This window comes from Sapajus apella, unplaced genomic scaffold (genome assembly GCF_009761245.1).
Source record: "Sapajus apella isolate SASKATOON/1434 unplaced genomic scaffold, GSC_monkey_1.0 scaffold53, whole genome shotgun sequence".
Classification (NCBI taxonomy): domain Eukaryota; kingdom Metazoa; phylum Chordata; class Mammalia; order Primates; family Cebidae; genus Sapajus; species Sapajus apella.
The window spans coordinates 4,375,785-4,399,208 of NW_022436993.1; the positions used below are offsets into that span (position 1 = coordinate 4,375,785).

Sequence of the window (23,424 nt, forward strand, 5' to 3'; positions counted from 1 at the left end):
ATACATCTTTCTGAACTCAGAGCTATTGTAAAGAAGCAACTTTCTTTCTATATAAAATACACAGAGGAATCTATTCTCTATGATTATTTAATATGCCCTGGAATGGAGTAAGATTTACCTTTTAAAAGAAATGGCCATGGAAGTCATGTCTATGGTTCTATTGCTTGACCCAATGTGATATACACAATGTCAAAAAAACTTTGGAAAAATTAGAGGGGGATGAAAACCTTGAAAAAAATCAAAATCCAGTGGTCCATAATGAATGAAAAGACCATAAAGTGGAAATTCTTTTTTTGTTCTTTTTTCTGTAGATTTCCTCTGAAGACAGGAAATTCTGGTCCTGGTCAAATGTTGGCTTCTTGACTTGGGGAAAATTACTTAGCCATTGTTAACTTCTTAGTTAAGAAATCTCTTCTTTCTGACTGCTCAAACCACAATTAATCATTTAATTCTGTGGCTCTCTACCCCTGTATCTCTATCACCTATCACATTCTATTAGAAATAGTGCTCTATTAGAAATATTGTGTTTGGCATTAGAAATTCTAATACGAAATACTATATTTAGCATTAGAAATAGTGGCTCATTCCTTCATGCAACAAATAGTTTTGATCTAGCCTAATGTAGGGTGTGTATTCCCTTAAATGCTGAGTTTACAGAGGCAGAAGAGGACATGGTGGTAAGAAAAGGTTCCTACCTCCGGAAGCTTATTCTGGGTGAGAATAAGAAATGTAAAAAAAAAAAAAAAATGTAATGCAACCCGATTAGATGCTACAATGTAAATATTACAATACTGGAATATGTTATGACCATCTCAGAAGGCGTGAGATCTGGGCTGGATCTCCAAAGACTACTCTTTATATGTGAATGCCTATTTCTTTTACTGAATTGAAGACAGGGTTAAGTCTAATGTTTTGCATTCTTCATAATACCTTTATTCTGGTAGGTGCCAAATAAATATAAATGGGATGAATAAATGAAAGAAATATAAATACTACCTCTGAATGAAAGCAAAATACCAGTTTCAGAAATACAATAAAGTTATTCTTTAATCAATGGAAAAGATTAACCTCTTCAGGTATTCAAATAGTTGTTGATAAAAAAGTTAAAGGAGGCCAGGTGTGGTGGCTCATGCCTGTCATCCCAGCACCTTGGGAGGCTGAGGTGAGAGGATCACTTGAGGCCTGGAGTTGGAGACCACCCTTGGCATCACAGCAAGACCCTTTTCCTTACAAATAATTTAAAAAATTGGCAGAAGTGGTGACGTTTGCCTGTAGTTGCTACTCAGGAGGTTGAGGTGAGAGGATCATTTGAGCCCAGCAGTTCAAGGCTGCAATGAGCTGTGATCATGCCACTGCATTCTTAGCTGGGTGAGAGAGCGAGATCTTGCCTCAAAAAAATAAAAAAGTCAAATGATTTTAAATACTAATTTTAAATTAAGAGCCTCGGAGACTCTTCTTTGGGACACCATAAACCAAAATATTATCATGTTAAAACCTGCCAGTGAAACAGTAAATGGTTCCATCAATGTATTTCTCAATGTTCCATGATGTAGATACCATTGTCCTTTAACAAAGGAGGAAACTGAGACAGAAAGAATGAGCCATTAGGTTGGGTGTAGCGGCTCATACCTGTAATCCCAACACTTTGGGAGGCTGTGGCGGGCAAATCACTTGAGTTTGAGACCAGCCTGGCCAACATGATGAAACTCCATCTCTACTAAAAATACAAATATTAGCTGCGCATGGTGGTGCACACCTGTAATCCCTGCTACTTGGGAGGCTTGGGGCACAAGCCTTGAGCTTGAATCTAGGAGGTGGAGGTTGCAGTGAGCCAAGACTGCACCACTACACTCCAATCTTGGTGACTGACAATGAGATTCTGTCTCAAAAAGAGAGAAATATTAAGTTATTAGCCCAAATCATACGATTATGCAGTTAGCATATTGTGAGGGCTGGATCCTGATCCTGGTTCCCAGCTGCCTCCAGAACCAAGCCCTTAGCCACCAGGCAATGCGGCTGTACAGCCTGATTGTCCTGCACAACTAAAAAGACCTAGGTTATGCTGAGAAGAGTCCTTAACAATAACAGCTACTATTATATAGATTAGCATTATGTTGCAATAATGGCTACCTGCATTTTTTTGAAGACTGTAGAAGGGAGTTAACGTCACCTCTTAGCCTTTCAATAATTTAGCCTAAAGAAAACTCTTGACCAACATATTTTTTAAAGACAAATAGAAGTTTTGCAACCGTGAATCTTCTAGTGTTTGAAATTAGATTTTGAAACATACGGCATGCTTTCTATCTTCTTATGTTTAATAGCAGGCAATTAGAACCTAGATTTTCAGCCGTGTTTGGTGGTGCACTCCTGTAGTTCCAGCTCTCTGGGGGCGGGGGTTAGACGGGAGAATTGCTTAAGCCTGGGAGGTTGAGGCTGCAGTGAGCCATGATCATGCCACTGCTCTAGCCTGGACAACAGAGCAAGACCCTGTCTTAAAAAAAAAAAAAAAAAAAAAAAGAATGTAAATTTTAAGAGATTTCATGTTAGATGCCAGATATATCATTTTCAACATCTTATTCTCTATCTTGCTCATTGGCTCTTTTCTTATCAAGGATACTTCTCTGGGAGGAAGCCAGAAAAACAGCCACCAGAAGAGCATCTGGTATTAGGAGCCTCAGTATCTGGAAAACAGCATCAGATGTGTGTTATCTGACTTCCTTCTTACATCTGGCCGTACAGTCTTCCTGCAAAGGAAGCTGGGGATAGTCCACGCTCAGATGGTCTGGGAGGAACAAATGGCACTGCAGAGAGGAGGACAGGAAAGGGGAAATGGGTGGTGGGAGAAAAAGAGTGGAAAAGACAGGAGGCGAGATCATGTCTGTAGCAATTTTGTAGGCCATGTCTACACCGATCTCTGGTGTTTACAATGCTGGCTGGGGTTTGCTTGCACAAGTGCAGTGACAGTGTTAGGGGCATTTGAACCAGAGCAACTCCATCTTAAATAGGAGCTAGGTAAAATGAGGCTGAGACCTACAGGGCTGCATTCCCAGACAGCTAAGACATTCTAAGTCACAGGGTGAGATAGGAGGTCAGCACAAGATACAGATCATAAAGACCTTGCTGATGTAACAGGTCACAGTAAAGACGCGGGCCGAAACCTACCAAAACCAACATGACCACAAGAGTGACCTCAGGCCATCCTCACTGCTACCCTCCCACCAGTGCCCAGACAGTTTACAAACGACGTGGCAACATCAGGAAATTATCCTATGTGGCCTAAAAAGGGGAGGCATGAATAATCCATCCCTTGTTTTGCATATCATCAAGAAATAACCATAAAATTGGGCAACCAGCTGCCCTGGGGCTGCTCTATGGAGTAGCCATTCTTTTATTTCTTTACTTTCCTAATAAACTTGCTTTTGCCGAGCACGATGGCTCACACCTGTAATCCCAGCACTTTGGGAGGTCGAGACAGGTGGATCACCTGAGGTCAGGAGTTTGAGACCAGCCTGGCCAACATGGAGAAACCCTGTCTCTACTAAAAATACAAAAAATTAGCCAGGCGTGGTGGCACCTGCCTGTAATCCCAGGTACTAGGGAGGCTGAGGCAGGAGAATTGCTTGAACCTGGGAGGCAGAGGTTGTGGTGAGCTGAGATAGCGCCACTATACTCCAGCCTGGGCACCAAGAGTGAAAATTCACCTTTAAAAACAAAACGAACAAACAAACAAAAAACTTGCTTTCACTTTATGGACTCGCCCTGAATTCTTTCTTGTGGGAGATTTAAGAACCGTCTCTTGGGGTCTGGATCAGGATCCCTTTCCTGTTAACAGCAGAATGAAATTGTGTACATAGATTCATGCATTAAAATATGTCCCTTTTTGGAGGGTCAGCTTGGAATACGAAAGCAGCAAAAAGACAGAGTGTGACTTGTTCATTCTGTATTACCCAGAGAAGGGAAAGCTGGCCAGCCAGGGCAGAATTAGCCATATGTAACAGCAGGTCAGAGCTGGAGGGCACCAAAATATATTCATTACTCCTTTCAACCTTCATTACACTTAGGATCCCCTTGTTATTGTTCTAACCAAAGCCACCAGTATTATAGCAATAGCAATAATTATGACACCACAAAATAAGAAGAGTAACAATAATCACTGACATATTTTTGACAGGCCAATTTCTATATTTGTCAGCAAAATTAATACTTTTTTTTTTTTAGAGACAGGGTCTCATTTTTGGGTTTCAGTGATCTCCTACCTCAGCCTCCTGGGTAGCTGGGACTACAGGTGTATGCCACCATATCCAGCTAATTTTTAAAAATTTTTTTGTAGAGATGGGGTCTCACTGTTACCCAGGCTAGTCTCAAGCTCCTGGCTTCAAGTGATCCTCTTGCCTTGGCCTCCCAAAGTGCTGGGATTACAGGCATGAGCCACTGTGCCCAGCTCCTTTTTAAAATTATCAAAGAATTAATCATTAGCCCATTTTATAGCCACCAAGATTCTTGTTCTTTTCTCCTCTTCTGGGTTTATTGACTGTAGGAATTGTGAACAAAAAGCAAACATGAAGTCCATAAAGCGCGTTTTATATTTTAAGCCACTCAGATAATGACTCCCTAGAAGAGAAGGTTGAACATAGGGAAGAATATGAGATTGAGAATGAACTATAGATTTCAATTATTCAGGCCGATGCCAATATCCATTTCCATGGGTAATCAAAAGCTGAGTGAGTTAGACATAATTTTTACACCTAACTGGGAAGATAAGAGACTTAAAACACTGTGCTTGTCTCCCTTGTGTGGAAATCAGTATCAGCCTGTCTTCCTTCCCGCCCCCACCCATCGCACATATGGCTAAGTGCTTTCTGCTTCCTTCCCTACATTCTCCGTACTCAAAGGTCAACCTGATAACACGCCAGTGAGGTCGGTAGAGGAGGCCTCATATCTCTTGTGACCCAAGCCTGCTCTATCTGCTAAAAAGTAATTGCACACAGCCAAGACACAAAAACATCCCTAGCTATGGTTGGGTGATGTCTACGTGGCTGTCAAAATAACCAGAGGAAACAAGTAAGTGAAGACAGAAAGCTAGCACAAAGCAAGGCGTGTAGAAGGAACACATCTGTGATTAAAAAGAAAAAAATGCCAGGCACAGTGGTTCATGCCTGTAATTCCAATACTTTGGGAGGCAGAGGTAGGAGGATCACTTGAGGCCAGGAGCTCAAGATCAGCCTGGTCCATGGAGCGAGACCCCATCTCTACCAAAAATAAAAAAATTAGCCAGGCATGGTGGTGCATGTCTGTACTCCCAGCTACTCAGGAGGCTGAGGTGAGAGGATCTTGAGTGCAGGAATTTTACGCTGCAGTGAGCTATGATCCCACTACTGCACTCTGGCCTGGGGAATAAAGGAAGAACCCATCTGAAAAATAAAAATTAAAAAAAAAAAAAAGAAGAGCAGAAACAAAACCCTAATATCAACTTTTTAAAGAAAGGGAGTTACCACAAGTCATCTATGTCTCTAAGATCTATTTTACCCTGAAAATAAATTTATGTATTTGTGTATTCATTCATTCATTCACAGTGCTAAGCACTCTGTGCTTTCAGGGCACACAGTAGCTGGTGCCATGCTTTCCTCAGTAACGTAATACCCTTTCATTGCCTGTACTTCAGATGTGTTTGTGGTTGAGCATGGGAATACTCTTTCGGGGAACTGCATACTCTCTAGGCCCTTCCTCTATGGCCTGACCTCCTGTTCTCTTGCTGTATTGGCAAAGAAGACTTAGCTTGCGGGCAGAAGTTTTCTATACCCAGTGCCCTCCTCCCAAGCCCCCAAAGAGATCCAGAACAATAAATAGTATGCACAGTCCATTAAACTATCCTTTGCCTTTTACACTGAAAGTCAGTTTGCTTTCCTCGATGTTCATTAAAGAATGAGCTACACAAGGAGAAATGAGATCATATTTGTACCTGGTCTCTCAGCCTCTCCTGGTGACCCATGATTGCGGATGCGTGATGGGGGTATTTCTGCTTCAGATGTTCTAGGAACGCTTCTCTCTTCCGATCCATCTCAGATGTTTGCATTCCCAGTATTTCCTTGGAACTTCGGGCCCCCCCTAGGGTATGTCTCCTTGGGATATTGCGGGAAGACTTGGAAACTGAACCACGGCTGTTTCCATTAGAAAGGCGTTCCTTGGTTCTGCGGCATTCTGCATCTTCTAGCGATGTTACATGCAGATTGCCTTTGCCTTGTTCTGAAAGACAAAAAAATTCAGTTCACAATTAATGGTTTCACACTAGAAATCTCATTTGCAGAACACCATGAGGGTTTGCGGCAGTTGTTAATGTATGAATGTTAACTTTGCAAATCTTTTTTCTTTTTCTTTTTCTGCCTTGCAGCAGGAAGGGGAGAAAATCCACAATCAAAGAAATATGAAAAAATCATACTTTAGAAATAAAGATGTTTGCTGGGCATTGTGGCTCCTGCCTGTAATCCCAGCACTTTGGGAGGCTAAGGCAGGAGGATCCCTTGAGCCCAGGAGTTCTAGACCAGCCTGGGTAACATGGTGGACCCTTATCTCTACAAAAAATTAGCCAGGTGTAGTGGTGCATGCCTGTGGTTCCAGCTTCTCTGGAGGCTGAAGAAAGATGACTGCTTAAGCCTAGGAGGTTGAGGCTGTAGTGAGTTATGATTGTGCCACTGCATTCCAGCCTGAGTAGGTGACAGTTGTGAGACCCTGTCTCAAAACATAGTAGCAAGAAAACCCACAAGTACACTTGTTTAGGCTACTTGCATGCGGGCAATTGGGTTACTCCTTACCCTTGTCTGTAATTATAGAAAGAGTTAACTCCAGTGACTCTGATTATTTCTATATTTTTAATAACAGTTTCATTCTGGCAACAGGATTGTTATGTAAGCTCAATAGGGTTTCTGAAACATTTGCTTCATCACCAAGAATAAAAATAGCTATCACCCTGTACATAAGTAATCATTGACACATGTGAACCATTTGAAAATTCTATTTTCTTATACTGGCATAAGCCAAGCAAGCATAAGAATATCATCAGAAGTAACAATCGAAGGCCTATAAAATAAAGGCTTAGATGAATTTCACTTAAGTGGACTTTACCTAAGAACTCACAGTGAAAAGGAAGAGCAGTAGTGCATCCTAACAGCCTGGACCTTAGACATCCTGCCTTCTGAGCTGGCTTTTAAGGGACAAGTTGGTTTCTGCTAAGAACAGATCAACTAAGCCATGCAATGTCAATCCTGAGAGTGAGTAGCATGTATAGGGAATCTCCATTCATCCTCAATGGATGGGAGATAGGGTAACAGGTTTGAATATTTCAGCTAGCTGAGAAAAGAGAGTTATTTTTTAAAACAACAAATAGATTAGGGAGAAAAAGTAAAACATTCCTCTTCATGAAGTCAGGCTCTTCACGGAGAACCGTTCTTATCATACAGTATTGCTGATAGAGGCAGAATAATGTTTCCTTGTCATTGAATTCCCTGGAAAAAGTACCAGGTTGGATCTCAGGAATTTTGGCTTTTATCCGACATTTAGAACAAACAATGGGACCTCTCTCAGTCTCATTTTCTTCATGAATAAAACGAAGATGACTGAACTAACATTAGGTATGCAAAGAGCCATCTACCTCTCAATATTTTAAAACTATTCTAATTGTTTTTTAAAATAAGTTTCCAATAACAGCACATTTGTCAATTGTTTATCTTTACAAATTAAGTGCAGAGAAATAGAGATTCAATATTTGAGAGTTCTGCTCATTTGAATCCTAGATAAACAGAGAACCAAACCTTCACGCTAGTTTTGCAAAGCAACAGGTGTTGAGAATTTAGGCATAAACCAGCTTCCTGAAAGCAATGCCAACACTCTTTCCCTTGTCTTTGCCTAGACAAATCTGGGTATAGCAACTCTAGTTATAGATGCTCCTTGGTTGGGCAGAGAAAATATTTTAATCTCAGGCTGGTTTTCCTGTTCCAGGCTTCCTACCCTTGATGTGTGTTCTGGGAATAATTCTTCTTGTTTACCCTTCAATTCTCATTACATTGCTAATTATAGCATCTCCATCAGACACTGATGGGGAATGGAAGGAAAAGCAAAGCCAAAGTCAATTCTACTTTTCATTAGTTTTAGCAGTAAGTTTAAAAGGAGAAGAAGATGGAGCTGTTGGTTTCAAAGATATTGGGGGCTACACTGTCACTTCATTTAGGTTACCTTTCTAACATTTAGGCTCACACATGGCTACCTTTTAAATGATCTCTTCCTTGATAATATAGAAACAACAGGATCTGGTGAACAAAGCTAGATGCAGAAAATGCTATCTCAGGTTGATAAATACCTGTGCAATCTGAAGAAGTTTAGCTTTATCTTTTGAGTGTGTTGTGCATGGTTTCATATCAGCCAAAATTGTTGTATACTTGATATAACACTTGTGCCTTTTTTTTTTTTTTTTTTTTTTTGAGACAGGGTCTTGCTTTGTCACCCAGGCTGGAGTACAGTAGTCTGATCATGGCTCACTGCAGCCTTGACCTCCTGGGCCCAAGCAATCCTCCTGCATCAGTCTCCTGACTAGCTGGAACCACAGATGAGAGCCACCATGCCTGGCTAATTTATTTTATCTTTATTTATTTTATTTTTTGCCTTTTCTTTTTTGACACAGAGTCTCACTCCATCGCTCAGGTTGGAGTGCAGTGGTGTGATCTCAGCTCACGGCAACCTCCACCTCCCGAGTTCAAGTGATTCTTGTGCCTCAGCCTCCCTAGTAGCTGGAATTACAGGCATGTGCCACCACGCCTGGCTAATTTTTGTATTTTTAGTGGAGACGGAGTTTCACCATGTTGGCCAGGCTGACCTCGAACTCCTGACCTCAAATGATTCACCTGCCTCAGCCTCCCAAAGTGCTGGGATTACAAGCATGAGCCATCACACCCGGAAACACTATTGACTTTTAAGTGGAGTTTGAAGATTAGTTTTGACATCATCAAGGAACCATATTTTAAGTTATCCAGGACAGGTAGATTAATTAACAGGATTGAGCCTCTGAAAAGGTGGTTTCTTATGCAGGCATAACACACATCCATCCACATACACATATACAGCAATACTGATAAACATCCATGCACGTTCAATCCCAGCAACAGGGAAGAAAGTCGCATTCTGCCTTACTACGCCGCATAGGCTCATGTGATCTACTGTTTCATCCAAAGATCATCGGCAGAGGTCTAGACAGCCAGGACGCTAAATCCTCAGAGACGATATTATCTTTTTTGAAATGAGATGGGGAGGGACCTGGATGGGGAGAGTTTTGGGGGTCAGAGCCAATCTTCTGTCCACATTAACCTTTGAGCAGCCCTGATTTAGTGGACTAAACTCAACAAACCCCCGTTTTTTCCCCAGCAGTTTTCGCTGGGAAGGTCACATCAACTTCATACTGCTTTTCTGTTTTTTCTCTTTCTTGTGGATTTTTCTAAAATGTCTCCAGTTGCTTAACAACGATTGATGTGATTTGGAGGAAAGGTACAAACAGCATCAACCATTAGCGAGGCTGGAAGGCTCAATGGAGCCACTTGGCAAACGTTGGATTGCCTTCGGAGCGCTTACCTTCCTTTGGTCTTCATTTCCTGCCTTGTGCCTTCCACCCAATGCCCAATGCTCTAGCATCCTGCCTGCCTCCCCTCCTACCTCGAGGCACATGCTCCACTGTCACCAGCACTCAGAGCCACCCAACGCCACTTTCCACACAAAGCCACTTTACCCCATCTGTCATCTGAGCCTTTTCCTCCACAAGGCTCAGCTCTCGGAAGCTGTCAGGTCCCACACCTGAGGGAAAAGCAACAACTCTACCATTCCAGCAATTTGGGGAGAAAGTGGTATTTTCAGTGGAGAAAAACTAAGAAGCATTACAAACAAGAGAGGGAGCAGGCAGACGACATTTAGTCACAATTCCACAGCCATGTTGTCAGAGAGCTGAGCCTGGCCAACTCCTCATTATCCACATGAATAGAGAAAAGCTCAAGTGTGGATTATCCAAGCCATCAAAACAGAAATACAATTTGATTTCTTGTTTGGAATGTGCTTTGGTGTTAACATTTAAATATGGGTGTGTCTAGCTGTTCGCTATTCTGGGAATCCTTGTCAAACAAAATAATGAAGCTGTAGCATGAAGGCAAGGCTTGGGCTTGCTGAAAAGCAGCCCTGTTTCCCCTTCCTGCCCCTCCCAGCCTCTGCAGAGCCCAGGGCAACTCCTCCTGGGAGCTCATTTCAAGCAGGGCAAAGAGCAACATAAGAGCTTAAAGCCGAGAAAACTCCTGGAACATTCCCTGGAGAAGTGAAGACAAGGCAGGCAGAAGTGCTACAGGGACACTCTTCAGGGATCCACGAGGCTCCCAGGCTAGGATTTGGCATTCTGGAAAGAGAACGTGGGAAGTAGGGGCTGGGGCAGACACCAAACAAGCAGAGGCTCATGGACGATGGGGCGTCCTCAAGGAGAAAGCCGCACTGCAAATCCCGCAGGCAGGCGACTGCAGGCGCTGCCACGGCCAGCTCCTTCGCCTCAACTCCGGTTACTCTGGCTGGGTCAGCTGACCTGCAGTCAGGGATCTGCGACCTTGCATCAACCCAGCCATTCCACACCCGCTCCAGTGCCAGCAGCAATGCTGACAGCGTCCCTGAGATTGTATTCCTCGGTCAAGATTAGGTAGGCTGCAGACTCCTTAGGGAAGGCGTCCCTCTCTTCTTTCTAGTGGCTTCTGGTTTGTTTTCTCCTTCTGGATTGTGCTGGGAAGCTCTCTTGTCACAGGGAACATCATGGGAAGTTGCTGTTTGGTCTGGTTATATCCTGGCAGAGACAGCCCTTGTGTTCAGCCAGAACCCTCTCCTGCTACACACAGGAAGACCGCATTTTCCATCCAGCTCCATCTCCCTAGGGCCTTGTACTAATTCCAGGTAATGCACTGTGGTCAGAAGTCATATGGGCCGCCTTCAGTGGGGACCCCTGGACCTCCTGAATAACCTTCCATGTTATTTCTTTACTCTTTGTCCAGTTGAATACAAAGGATCCAGCAGAGCCCTCCAAAGCCCTGGGGGATAGCACAGTGACAGGGCAGGAGGAACTTCAGTGGCCACCCAGGAAATCTACCTGGTCACGGAAATCACACTGGTGTGTATGAGTGAGCAATTAACCTTGATCATGCAAAGCCACCAAGATTAGAGGGTGGTTATAACAATTAGCCTATCAGATTAATACACATAATCAGTTAGTGGGCTGCAGGCTCCTACAGCATCCCTCAGTTTTCCAGCTCCCTTGGAAAGGAAAGGGAGCTTTTTTTTTTGTTTTTGTTTTTGTTTTTGTTTTTAGAAACAGGGTCTTGCTCTGTCACCTATGCTGTAATGTAGTGATGTGATCATGGCTCACTGTAGCCTCGAATTCCTGGGCTCAAGTGATCCTCCTGTCTCAGAACCTGGAGTGGCTGGGACTAAAAGTTCACACCACCATGCACGGCTACTTAAAAAAAATTTTTTTTGTAGAGATGGGGTCTTACTACATTGCCCAGGTTGGTCTAGAACTCCTGGCCTCAAGTGATCCTCCTGCCTCAGCATCCCAAAGTGATGGGGTTAGCTCCCTTGGGACTTTTATAATCACCATATATACAAATCAGCACAGAAATTACAGCTGAAACCATGTCATTCTATTCCTCTACAGTACCTTAAAATTTCTTCAATGATGAAGAGGATATCTGGCATAGATCTTAGACAAAATAGAGACAGGACCTCCTTTTCCCAGAAAAGCATTCTGTGTCAAGCATTGATTGATTCATTCATTCATTCACACAAATATTTATTGACTGCCTGCTTCTACACCAAAAGGAGTCAGGAGATAGAGTGGTGAAATAGATGAAGACAGAATTAATTCCCTCATAGAGGAGTCCACATTTGAAATAGAGGGGCCGACCACAAACCAATAATAGATACTCTAAACGTCACGTAGTGATAAGTGCTTTGAAGAATGAAATGGGATAAGGGCACAGAGACTGAGGGGGCTGCTTTAGAGGAGGCTTCCGCAGATCTGCGATTCCCCAGGCTTGCACTCAATGGGAGGCTGCCAATCAGAGGGTGGGGAAGGCAAAGCAGGTAGGCAGACAGCACTTCACTTGCATAGAGGTTTCAAGACCTTGGAGACCACAGCAAAAGCACACATGTCAGGACTGCTGTGGACAGAGTCATCCAAGGAATTCCTATCCCCCAGGGTCACACGGAAGAGTCCATGGCCTTCAAAGGGAATATGATACAGTTAGATTCAGGTTCCACCAATGATTATTGAGGCCTACTCTGCAAAGCACACCGTGTGCTACACTTTTCCATTGTTATTTACCTGGTAGCCGGGCTATCCAGCCGTGGACGCCTCATTGATTAGAGCTATTCTTAGGGGGATGACATGCCCCACCTTTGCTAAAACAGCTCTGCGTTGCAACTGGTGTCCCAGTAAAATTATTTGCAGTGTTCCCTTTCAGTCTCAAAAGGATCTCATTTGGACAATAAGTTACATGATCACCCCAGGGAGGCTTATCTATAGTAGGATAATAAACTCAAAGTCCCGGAGTGCTATAATTAGGCTTCCATTCAATGAATGTTTACTGAGTGCCTTCTACGGTGCCTGGTGCTCTGCTAGGGGCTGGAAATGCAAACTGCGAATAAATAAGACACAGTCCTTGCTGTGGAATATCACATTGTAATCAGGTAAAGCAGTACACGGGCAGACACAAGACAGAGTAGAATGATAAAAATGGACGTTATGGGTGATGTTAGCGTCAGAGATGCTGCTCTCCCTCGTGGCACTGGTGCTTACCGGGAGAACTAAAAATGAAGCTGGCCTTCTCTCCAGCATCATATTCACCCAGGACTGAACAGGATTTTAAAAACCTAACTTGGATTTTTATTCCACAAATGCCATTTTTCCAGCACTTCCTTCCCATCTCCCTGATCTCTAGATGCTGCAGCGCCCTGGGGTGGTGGGGGGACATCCTTTGGACTTTTTCTTCTGCACAGATTCAATCCTGGGGGATCTCTCAGTTATCAGTCTTCCTTCAGCTCTAGTCATCAATATTCAAATTGCAATCAACATCTCCACTTGGATGCCTGATAAACTTCTCAATCCTAACCTATCAAAAGATTTTCTGCTCCTCACACTCCCAAACTATAAACACCATCTCATCTATTCTTCGTAAATGCTCCTCTACTTAGGTAAATGGCAACTCCATTCTCCCAGCTTCTCACACCAAAATTTTGGAAGTCATCTCTGACTCCTCTTTTTCTCTTACATCCCACATTGAATTCTTTAGCAATTGCTTTTGTCTTATCTCTTCTCTTTTCTCTGTCTTTTCTTCCTCCCTCCATCTCTCCCTTCCTTCCTTTTTTCCTCCCTCCCTCCCTTCCTCCCTTTCTCCTTTCCTCTCTTTCTCTCTTTCTTCTTTTCTCTCTTTCTTTCAGAATCTGATGCTGTTACCCAAGCTGGAGTGCAGTGGTGTGATCATGGTTAACTGCAGTTTCAACTTCCTGGCTCAAGTGATCCTCCTGCCTCAGCCTCCCAAGTAGCTGGGACTACAGGCATGTGCCACTACTCCTGGCTAATTTTTCAAAATTTTTTCTAGAGATGGGGTCTCACTATGCTGCTCAGGCTACAGCAAATGCTTTTGGTGTTACCTTCAACATGCCTTTAGATTCTGCTTGCTTATCGCCACCTGCTAATCACCACCTGGTCCAAGCTGGCCCTGGTTCTTGCCTCCTTGACTGCAGAAGCCTCCTAAAGGCCTCCTTGCCTTTCTCCCAACCCCACTTGGGTTGTGCTCACTACAGCACCCAGTATGATGCCTTTAAAAAGACAAATTCCTATTTGTCTTTTTACAGGCTGCAGTGAGCTTTGATTACACCACTGTACTCACAGTCTGGGTGACAAGTGAAAACCTCTCTCTAAAAAAAAAAGACCAGTCCCACCTGCAAGTAGATTCCCACCTCCTTCAAAACAAAAGCTCTAGTCCTTAGATGGTTTCATAGGCCCTAGGTGATCTGGCCTGGGATTACTTCTCAACCTGTTTCCCCCTCATTCTTCTCCCATGTTCTCGCTGTCCTTTGAATACATTAGATTATTGCTATTACCTATCTCGTCTTTGCTCAAATACCACCTCAGTGAAGCCCTTTCTAATAACCCTATTTACAGTTTCACCCCCCACCCCCCATTTCCTATTCCTTTTCCTGCTTTATTTTTCCCCGTAACCTTATTTCCCTCAAATAGCGTTGCCCGATAAAGTACAGGATTGCCCAGTTATATTTGCATTTCACATAATAGAGAAGTATTTTCAGCATAAGTATATCCCAAATATGGCATGCAATATACTTATACTGAAAAAAAATTCACTGTTTACCTGAAATTCAAATTTAGCTGGGCATCCTGTATTTTCATTTGCTAAATCCAGCAACCCTGCCATCAAACATGCTATAGATTTTATTTATTTGTTCCTTGTCTGTCTCTACCATCCCCCAAGCCCCTGAAACTTGGTCCTTAGACTGTAAGTTCAATGAAGGCAAGTATTTTTAGTGTGCTTTGTTCACTGATGGATGTCCGGCAGCTAAAGCAGCGATGTCTACATAACAGACGCTCAACATCCTCTGAGTGAACGCATGAGCAAAGAAGCACACTGTCTCAGACTGACCACCCTAGCCTCCGAAGCCTCTGAATTGCTGTGATTGTTGGAAAGTCTTTTCTTTCCTTTCCTCCTTTCCTCCCCTTCCCCTTCCCTCCTTCCCTCCTTTCTCTCCTTTCCGTCTTTTCCGTTCTTTCCATCCTTTCCCTCCTTCCGTCCTTCCTTCCTTCCTTCTGATGGGGTCTCCCTCTGTCACCCAGGCTGCAGTGCAATGGCACGATCTTGGCTCACTGCAACCACCACCTCCCAGGTTCAAGCAATTCTCCCGCCTCAGCCTCTGGAGCAGCTGGGACTACAGGAACGTGCCACTATGCCCGGCTAATTTTTTGTATTTTTAGTAGAGATGGTGTTTCACCATGTTAGCCAGGATGGTCTAGATCTCCTGACCTCGTGATATGCCCGCCTACGCCTCCCAAAGTGCTGGGATTACAGCTGTGAGCCACCACACCCGGCTAGAAAGTCATTTCTTAAATGGATGGATCCCTTTCTAACGGCCCCTCTAGAATCTGGGTCATTTCTTACAGGACAGGCCCAGGGGTTGAATTCCTGCAGTAGGATCCTGTAGTCGAAAATGTGGGGGCTTGTGGGGGCCGGGGTGGGGATGAGGTCACCTGATCTCCCACTGGATGCCACTGACCCTGGTAGCCTCAAGGAGAGTGCAGTGCTTTGGCAGCACGAACGCAGACACCTCAACAGATGACTGTTCCAACTCAGGAATTCTCCAGCCACTACCAAACTTCAAGTTTTCCGCATTTCACTGGGGGATTTCTATCTCTTGTCATTGTCTGTTCTCCTGTCTGGCTCAGTTTTGCATTTTCAGCGTGGATGAGTCATGTGTTACTTCCCTTTCACATTTTCATAAAACACACACCTTTTCCCCTGTGCATAATCCCCACTCCCACGCACAGCCCTGCACCCCCGCACGTCTTTTTGTTGTGTACTGGCCCCTGCATGAACCTGAGGAAGGGCGGGGCGGGCGGTCCAGGGCTGTGCGTTCATGAACATGCTGCCTATAGGATCCCACAGGCTCGGCTCCTGGCATCACAGGCGTCAGATGCCAGAGAGCAGGGACCTCTTCTGGCCACCCAATCACTCTTCGAAATTTCTTTGGAACAACATAAGCTTCTGGAAATTCCCTACGGAAAAGACAAGTCTATTATAAACATAATTAAAAGGAAACCGCCTGGAGAAAATTGACCAGAATTGTCCAACAACTCCCAAGTTTTGAATTAAAACATAAAAGAAGATCTAGAGTTCTGTCTATCACCCAGCTGCTCAAGCCCTCCCCAGCTGCTCGGATCTGTAAAATAAAACATGCCTGGTTTCTGCAATTTAACTCTAAAACTTTGCAGCCAGCATGCATCTGCCACATGGAATCCCCCAACCAATGAATAGAAGCTGCCGTGCTAGAGACAGTTTCACAAAAACAGCTCCTTTCTCCCATGGCTGGAGCCCGGGGGAAACGATTAAAAGCTGCTTAGTGATTTATTTGTCATTGCTTAGAGATACAGCGCATACTGATGGCTCACTGTGCTATGAATGTGACATCACCCCACCACCTCGCTTGCTGTTTAAGAAAATCATGCCAGAGATAAAGTCAAGCCTAAGAAATCACAGTTCTCTATTCTCGACTCGCCACCCCGATAAATCGCCTCTTTTTTTTTTTCCCTTTGCGGGGTCCCAGGGCTGCAGTTTATAAAAAGCAGCAAGCTGCAAGGGGCACGCGTCCCCGTAACTCCATCTTTGAATGGGTCTGTTACTTACTCTGCATCTGTCTGCTGTCTGCTGAGTAAGAAAGGCAGGGCTCACATTTCTGGCTTTCATTTTCTTCCATTGTCTCTGTCTGCTGCACAAGCTCCTCGCTCTCTGGAAACTTCAGAGCGCAGTTCTAAAAGCTCCCAGAAAGCGCCTGGGAAGGGGCCCGGGGCTGGGGAGGAGGGGACGGTGCGAAACCCCACCCCAAACTATTTTCCACTCCGGTGCAAAGTCTCCCTCGCCCGAGAAAACTGCATTCCAGCGCCGGGCCTCCTGGATCTCCCCCTGGCCCTGGCCCTCGGTCCCTAGGTCTGTCCGTCTGTCCGTCCGCAGGCGCGCTCCCTGGGGACTGGGGGCTGGGCTCTGCCTGGCAGGGCTCGCGCTGTGCTGCGGGGGGAGAGGCCCCAACAGGTGACGGCCTCTCCTACCCGAGACTCAGCCTGCCTGGTTCCACCGCTGCAAATCACCCAGGCTCTGCAGCCGAGGAAGGAAAACATTTCACACATGATTAAGGCCGGGAGCCTTTGCTGGGAGCCACTGCCCTGGCCTCTTTAATCTCGGAGGGAGAATGAGCCTCCCAAATGGGGTGATCCACATATTAAGAAACAGCAACCTGTTGAACCTCCCAAATTTCAGTGAACTCCCTTCAAAACAAAAATCCCAAACAATTTGAAAGATAATATATGCTGAGTGTGGTAAGCAAGTACTTTCTGGCACTAAGTTTTCAGGGTCCGATTAACATCTATGAAGAGGTAGAGTGTCATTTCCACACAGTCGATTTCAATCACTTAATCTGGACTTTTTTAAAAAAAGTTTCTACTTACTTGCCTCACTTTCTTAGACTCCTCCCTCCCCGAACACACACACACACACACACACACACACACACACACACACACACACACACACATTCTCTCTCTCTCTCTCTCTCTCTTTCTCTCACCCCTTGATTACAAATCTCAAAGGTAAACTACTAAAGTCAACCTTCTGAAGCTCTCCCAGTTAACGACTTCAATACAGTGAAGAAAGACAGTAAAAATACATTTCTTCGGATGGGCAGAGTTATAGCCAAAATACCTCTCCTTTTAAACCACCTACAAATATTTATTTTGTTCTTTACCCAGTCCTTGAAAAACTGGCAGATTTCCCAGAGAGTGAAAATAGGAGGCATGATGTCCGCAAAAAAAAAAAAAAAAAAAAAAAGATGGGAAACTAATCTAGGCAGCATTAGCTCTGCGATGTCAGATACCTCAGAGTAACACGGTAGCTGGGAGGAAGAGTGTCATATTGTAAGCTGTAGCAGCCCATCATTGCAGGGGTGAAAAAAGGACAGTGGTTAGTCTGGTGACCATACCTTGCCCCAGTTTACAGGGCATTCCAGCAAGGCTTGAGATTGATTTAGATCAAGAATGTGTGCAGAACAATGGCCAGCCTATGTTCCAGATTATGACCTGGAGTGACCTGTGTGTTTTGACAGTGGGGTGACGTATTTTGGCTATTTAAGACATAAGGAGGTAGAAGCACCTAGCAGACAAAGGATGTGGACCGAAAGGAAAGGAGACAGACCAGGAAGTGAGTTACACTCACATCAGAGGGGAAGAAGAGAGCCCCCTCAATTCCTAACTGGATTTTTCTTGAAATCCAAGATGCAGTGAATCTTGGCAGCCTGAATAGAGCCAGTGGGGTTTGCAGGGCAGATAACTTAAGGTCTCTAGGACTTTACAACAGAATTACTGGCAATCTTGCTTTAAGGAGGAACCAGTCTTACACAGTTTCTGTCCCGATGGCCCCTGGGCAAAGGCCAGATGAATCTAGTTTTAACCTTACTATTTCCTTAGGTGCAAAATGTTCATGAAGGAGGGCCCCCGTGTTCAGCGTTTCAGCTCCGGATCATCCTCATTCTTGTCTACTGTTGTGTGTTTGCCTTTAAAGTACTAAGGCCAGGAAGAGTGGGGAGGAGGGCAGGAGAAAGATGAGAGAGAGAAAGAGAAAGAAAGCAAGAAAGGAGAGAGGAGAGAGAGAGATTGAGAGAGAGAGAAAACATTGCAGCAGCAGAGGCAGCAGCCCAAATCAGGTGTCCCTCAGCCTTGAGTTCTGACCCCAACCCACTTGCTTTGGTGTGCAGAGAGCCCACCCTTAGCAGCCACTACCTGCTATTTGATGTAGCTCACAGAGGCAAAAACCCCAGGATGAAGGAGGCGGCACAGGGATGCCATGGGAGTTGGCAGCCACAAACAGCACGCTGCCCCCTGGCTCTCCCTGCTCACTCAACCCAGGCAGAAAAGATCCATTGGCAGATACTGATTATGATTCCCTGGGGGCTGTTTGGAAAGTGTCAGAGCAGTCTTTCAGGCCTCTGTTGACCCCTAGATGGACAAAAATAGGGGAATGTCTCCCACCAGGTCTGAACGACCATTTACCAGGCAGCCCAAGGAAACCCCTTGGTCATCAGCTGACCTCGCGTTCCAGCTGCCAGGACCCTCCCCTCCCCAATATGGGCCAAGCCACCTGCTGTCTCTGCTGATATTCCAGGAAGCAGAAGTCTCTGTTACATGCACAAGAGAAAAAGGCATTAGGGGAAAGAGAATTAACAAAAATGATTAAGAACCATGAAATCCAGACATGTATTTACAGTAAAATACGTTCTTTTGAATGATCAAGCTTTCTGACCATTCTCCAGGGAAAGGCTTCTATTGGATTACATACTGGCCTTTCCTTCCTCCTTAACAAGAGGAACTGAAAACAATTTAGAAGGCACTCTATTTGCTCTTGCACCGACTACTCCATATCTTTCTCCAAAGCACAGAGACTCTCCTAACAAGTTAGCACTGATTGTCAGTTTCTCTGGAAAACAGTAGCTGTATTCTGCAATCTGATAAACTTGCTAATTCTGATCTTCATGAAAATATTCTTATTGTCACTGCTGTTACTGTGGAGATGTTCTTCTTTCTGGAAGAAACACTATTTGAACTAGAGGTAGATGTATTTCTTTCTGGCTTAATTTAATTTCTGGGCTTAAAAATTGCTATTACAATGCGATCTGCCTACTGCTATACTTTGAAATTTGCTGCAAAAGGCATAAGGAAAGCAGGAAGAACTTGAAATCTGATTTTCCTCCAGTCATATAGAGAACTAGAATAATACCAGGAGGCTAAGTTTTCAACGCGATTTCTGTTAACAGGGAAAGATGCAAGACCATTTCTTGGTTAGTGTTTCCACATGTTGCAATTCATGACTCGAAATGAGCTACCACATAAAACAAGTGTCCTATAAAAGGAAAGACAAGTGATGAGATGAAACAGTGCTATATATAAAGACAAATGGTGATCTGCAGTCATAGCTAACTTGTTACACAACTGGACCATTACTGATGTTGGTAATGCAACATAAATGGCATCCACCATGAAGAGAATTAATCACAAACATCGTAAACAATTGCATATGATTTCTCGGCAGGCCAATTTAATTACAGGGTTGTGGAAAGCATGTCAACTTCCTTTATGTAAGTTTTTCTTTTTTTTTTTTTTTTTTTGAGACCAAGTTTTGCCCTTGTCGCCCAGGCTGGAGTGCAGTGGTGCAATCTCGGCTCACTGCAACCTCTGCCTCGCGGGTTCAAGTGATTCTCCTGCTTCAGCCTCCCGAGTAGCTGGGATTACAGGCACCCACCACCATGGCTGGCTCATTTTTTTTTTTTTTTGTATTTTTAATAAAGTTGGGATTTCACCACATTGGCCAGGCTGATCTCAAACTCCTGACCTGAAGTGATCTGCCTGCCTCAGCCACCCAAAGTGCCGGGATTACTGGTGTGAGCTCTCGCACCCGGCCTATGTAAGTTTTTCAAGGGCGAAATCATCACAAGAACCAAGAGTAAGTGGAATTGCCCTGATATATATTTAATTTTTTTTAATTTTATTTTAAATGCTCTTAAGAACGAGATAGTTGCAAATGACTTGACATCAGGACACAAAAGAAATAATTAATGCTTGCTGAAGTCCTTAAAATGTACTTTTCAAAGGCATTCATAACTGTGAGAGCCAAACAGGACAAAATAAAGTAAAAAAACACAGAAGTCAACCAAAGCGTTTCAACGCGAGGCCTCCTGTTTGATGTGTTTCACATTAACTGTTTCTAAAAGACAGGCTGCTATGGTATGGTGCCCTGAAAGTCAGAAATAAAGGATTTTTAACAACTGGGATAACATTTGCTTAAGTGGATGATCTGACGCATGTGAAATGCAGGATCTCCAATCCTAGTTTTGACAGCAGTGTGTCAGGTGGTTAGGGAGACTTTATACTTAAGGATAAAACAGGCATTTGTGAGAGGGAAAGGAGACTCTATTAATAATTACAACTGGACAATAAGAAACCACGACTGTCCCTGGGAAACCAGCACAGATGGCCACCTATGTGTGATCCCAAGATAAGCCCTCTGGGCGCCTTAGGTTTCCAAATGTGAAGGGAACATGATAATGCTGTTTGAGTTTCCCAAAAAAGACCCTATAAAAGAATCCTAACAATAATTAATCTTAAACAACAATTAAAGCAAAGGTGTGAGCCTCACAAGAACTGTATTACAGGCCTCATTCACAATTTCACAAATTTCACATTAGATACATTTCTACATGACTCTTAGATCAAAACAGAATTTCCCCTTCCGTGTTAAGAGCAACCATTTCACCAGGTAACCATTTACATCTCCAGCATGCTCTCCAGAGGGTAACCAATCTTCCCTTCTTTAAAGTCCTTAAAATTCCTGTGGCTCCAAGGAGATCCTGTCAGACAATAAGTGAGGTGTCCAGGGCCCCTCCCCACCCCCAACACTCAAGCCTCCCTATCAAATGTCTTAGAACTCTCTCCTGCCCCTCCACACAAATTCCTCATGTGGTCATATAATGTGAAACGACACATAGATCCAGTGTGCTAATACTTTAAGCATATTTGCTTTCTTTTTAAGAGAATCCATTGATGTTGGTTTTTTATCACGGTTTCTTTTATCTATTTTCAGTTGGAAGATAGATGCTGGGCAGGCAGCAAAGACCCCATCCGCACAGCACTGTGGCCAGAGCCACCATCTGTACATCATCTTGAAAGCCCCGCTCAGCTCTGCCCTCTGGCCACTGCAGACAAAGTCTGGATTCCAGGTGGCAATTTGTAAGTGAAAATTGTAACGTGTATCTGCTCACCCCTTTTATCCCAGAGGGAGCTAAACCGTGGCACATTTCACAGAGTTCCTGAAGCTCCAGGGTGGAATCCATGAGAATATGAGAGCTTGCAGATACAAACACCTGGTTTGCTACCTCTCTTTACCCACAGTACCCCATTATCAACCCTTTCAATAGAGTATTTGTTGGAAAGAGACTCTCCTGGCTTATTTTCTGCCCTTTAACTTCTCCCCCTGCCCTTGTCTCAAAACTACAGTGACCTGTGGTGGTGGGGTGGGAGGGGTGGGAGGAACAGGAAGGAAGGGGAACCAATCAAATCGCCAAAACTGGAACCGTGTAGTATTCTTCTCCTGCCACTCCCACCAACATCCCCCCGCCTTGCTGATGAGCAAGCTGACTCCTGGAGCCTTGGTGAATGTCCAGGCCTCATCTCTCGCATCTCTCTCTCGTCTCCAGGGTTGAGCATTTGCTCTGTTATTCTTGATGAAGACCTTAGGATCTTGTATCCTCTTTTTTCACCGCTAAAGTCCAAGGCAATTGTCCTAGGTGACCCTCAATCATTATTATTATTATTATTTTGCTAGATAAAAATGAAGAATGAAATGAGAATTGGAAAGATTATATATATATATATATGTATGTGTGTGTGTGTGTGTGTGTGTATATATATATATAATTTTTATTTATTATTTATTTTGAGACAAGGTCTCATTCTACCACCCAGGCTGGATTGTAGTGGCATGATCATGGCTCACTGCTTCAATCCCTCGGACTCAATCAATCCTCTAGCCTCAGCCGCCCGAGTAACTGGGACTACAGGCACACTCCACCATGCCTGGCTGGTTTTATATTTTTTGTAGATACCAGATCTCACTATGTTGCCCAGGCTGGTCTTGAACTCCTAGGCTCAAACAGTCCTCCTGCCCTGGTTTCTCAAAGTGCTGAGATTACTGTCCTGAGCCACTGCACCCTGCCTGGTACGCCTATTTTCTAAAATTCCTCTTCTTTCAACTAGAGAATTGGGTCTGGTATTATTTGGGGGGCATTGCTGTAAGAGCCCTAAGGCATCATGCAGCTTGGCCATAGATATTTATCAAAGTCTCCCTGGAGCTGAGTGCCTGCTGTAGTCACTGAGACCTCAAGTTTGTACGCTAAGACTGTGATGCCAGGGCCTCCCTGGGGGGCAGGGCTTCCTGGAGGAGGAAGCCAAAGCTGGAAACTACCGTCAGAGCTGGTGCAGAGGAGGTGTGGAGCCGCTCAGATAGGGGAACGCACCTGTGAGGGGAGCTTGGCTGCAAGGGTCCACCGGGGGCACAGCCTTTGGGCAGGGGTGCCCATGAAGGCTTCGGGGCAGTGGTGCAGCCCAGGTGGAGGCAGGGTGGAGGTTGAGAGAGCAGCGCCCTGGAGGTCACCCTGATGCAGGAGAAGGAGAAGCCTGTGACTGGTGTCTTGGAGTCCTGGCGGGGATTGTCTGTGCCCAGGGAGTTTCCTGACCCTCCCTCCCCTGAGCTTCGCTCTCCTCTGCCCCCACCTTTGGAATTCAGAACTCCTCACCTTCCCTCCCAGGGCCAGTGAAACAAGTGAATTGCCTTGATCGCTTTGATCGCCTCTACTAGCTTCTCTGCCAAATAAACACTGAAATTGACTTGGTTTCAACAATGCCAACTAGTTTTGTTTTGTTTTTCTTCCCCTTTTTCATCAGTTCTCAGCCTCTGGTTGAGTGATGGCCACAGGCTTTAAGAAAAACAGAGACACAGATGCCACAGAATGAAAGGCACAGTGCAAATGCATTCACCTTTC

The 23,424-nt window shown here is 44.5% G+C and overlaps 1 protein-coding gene across 21 annotated transcripts in view; it reads right to left on the minus strand.

Moving 5' to 3' along the window:
* Positions 1 to 23,424, minus strand: part of KIAA1217 (KIAA1217 ortholog) — a 495,122-nt gene that overhangs the window by 325,866 nt on the left and 145,832 nt on the right. For 14 of the 21 annotated variants that reach the window (XM_032244105.1, XM_032244082.1, XM_032244104.1 and 11 more), the window contains exon 2: positions 5,960 to 6,243. In XM_032244105.1, the coding sequence (XP_032099996.1) occupies positions 5,960 to 6,243 (284 nt within the window). Of the gene's footprint in view, positions 1 to 5,959; positions 6,244 to 16,472; positions 17,059 to 23,424 lie in introns of those variants that run through there. The other 7 variants (XM_032244093.1, XM_032244092.1, XM_032244091.1 and 4 more) reach the window with 2 other exon arrangements.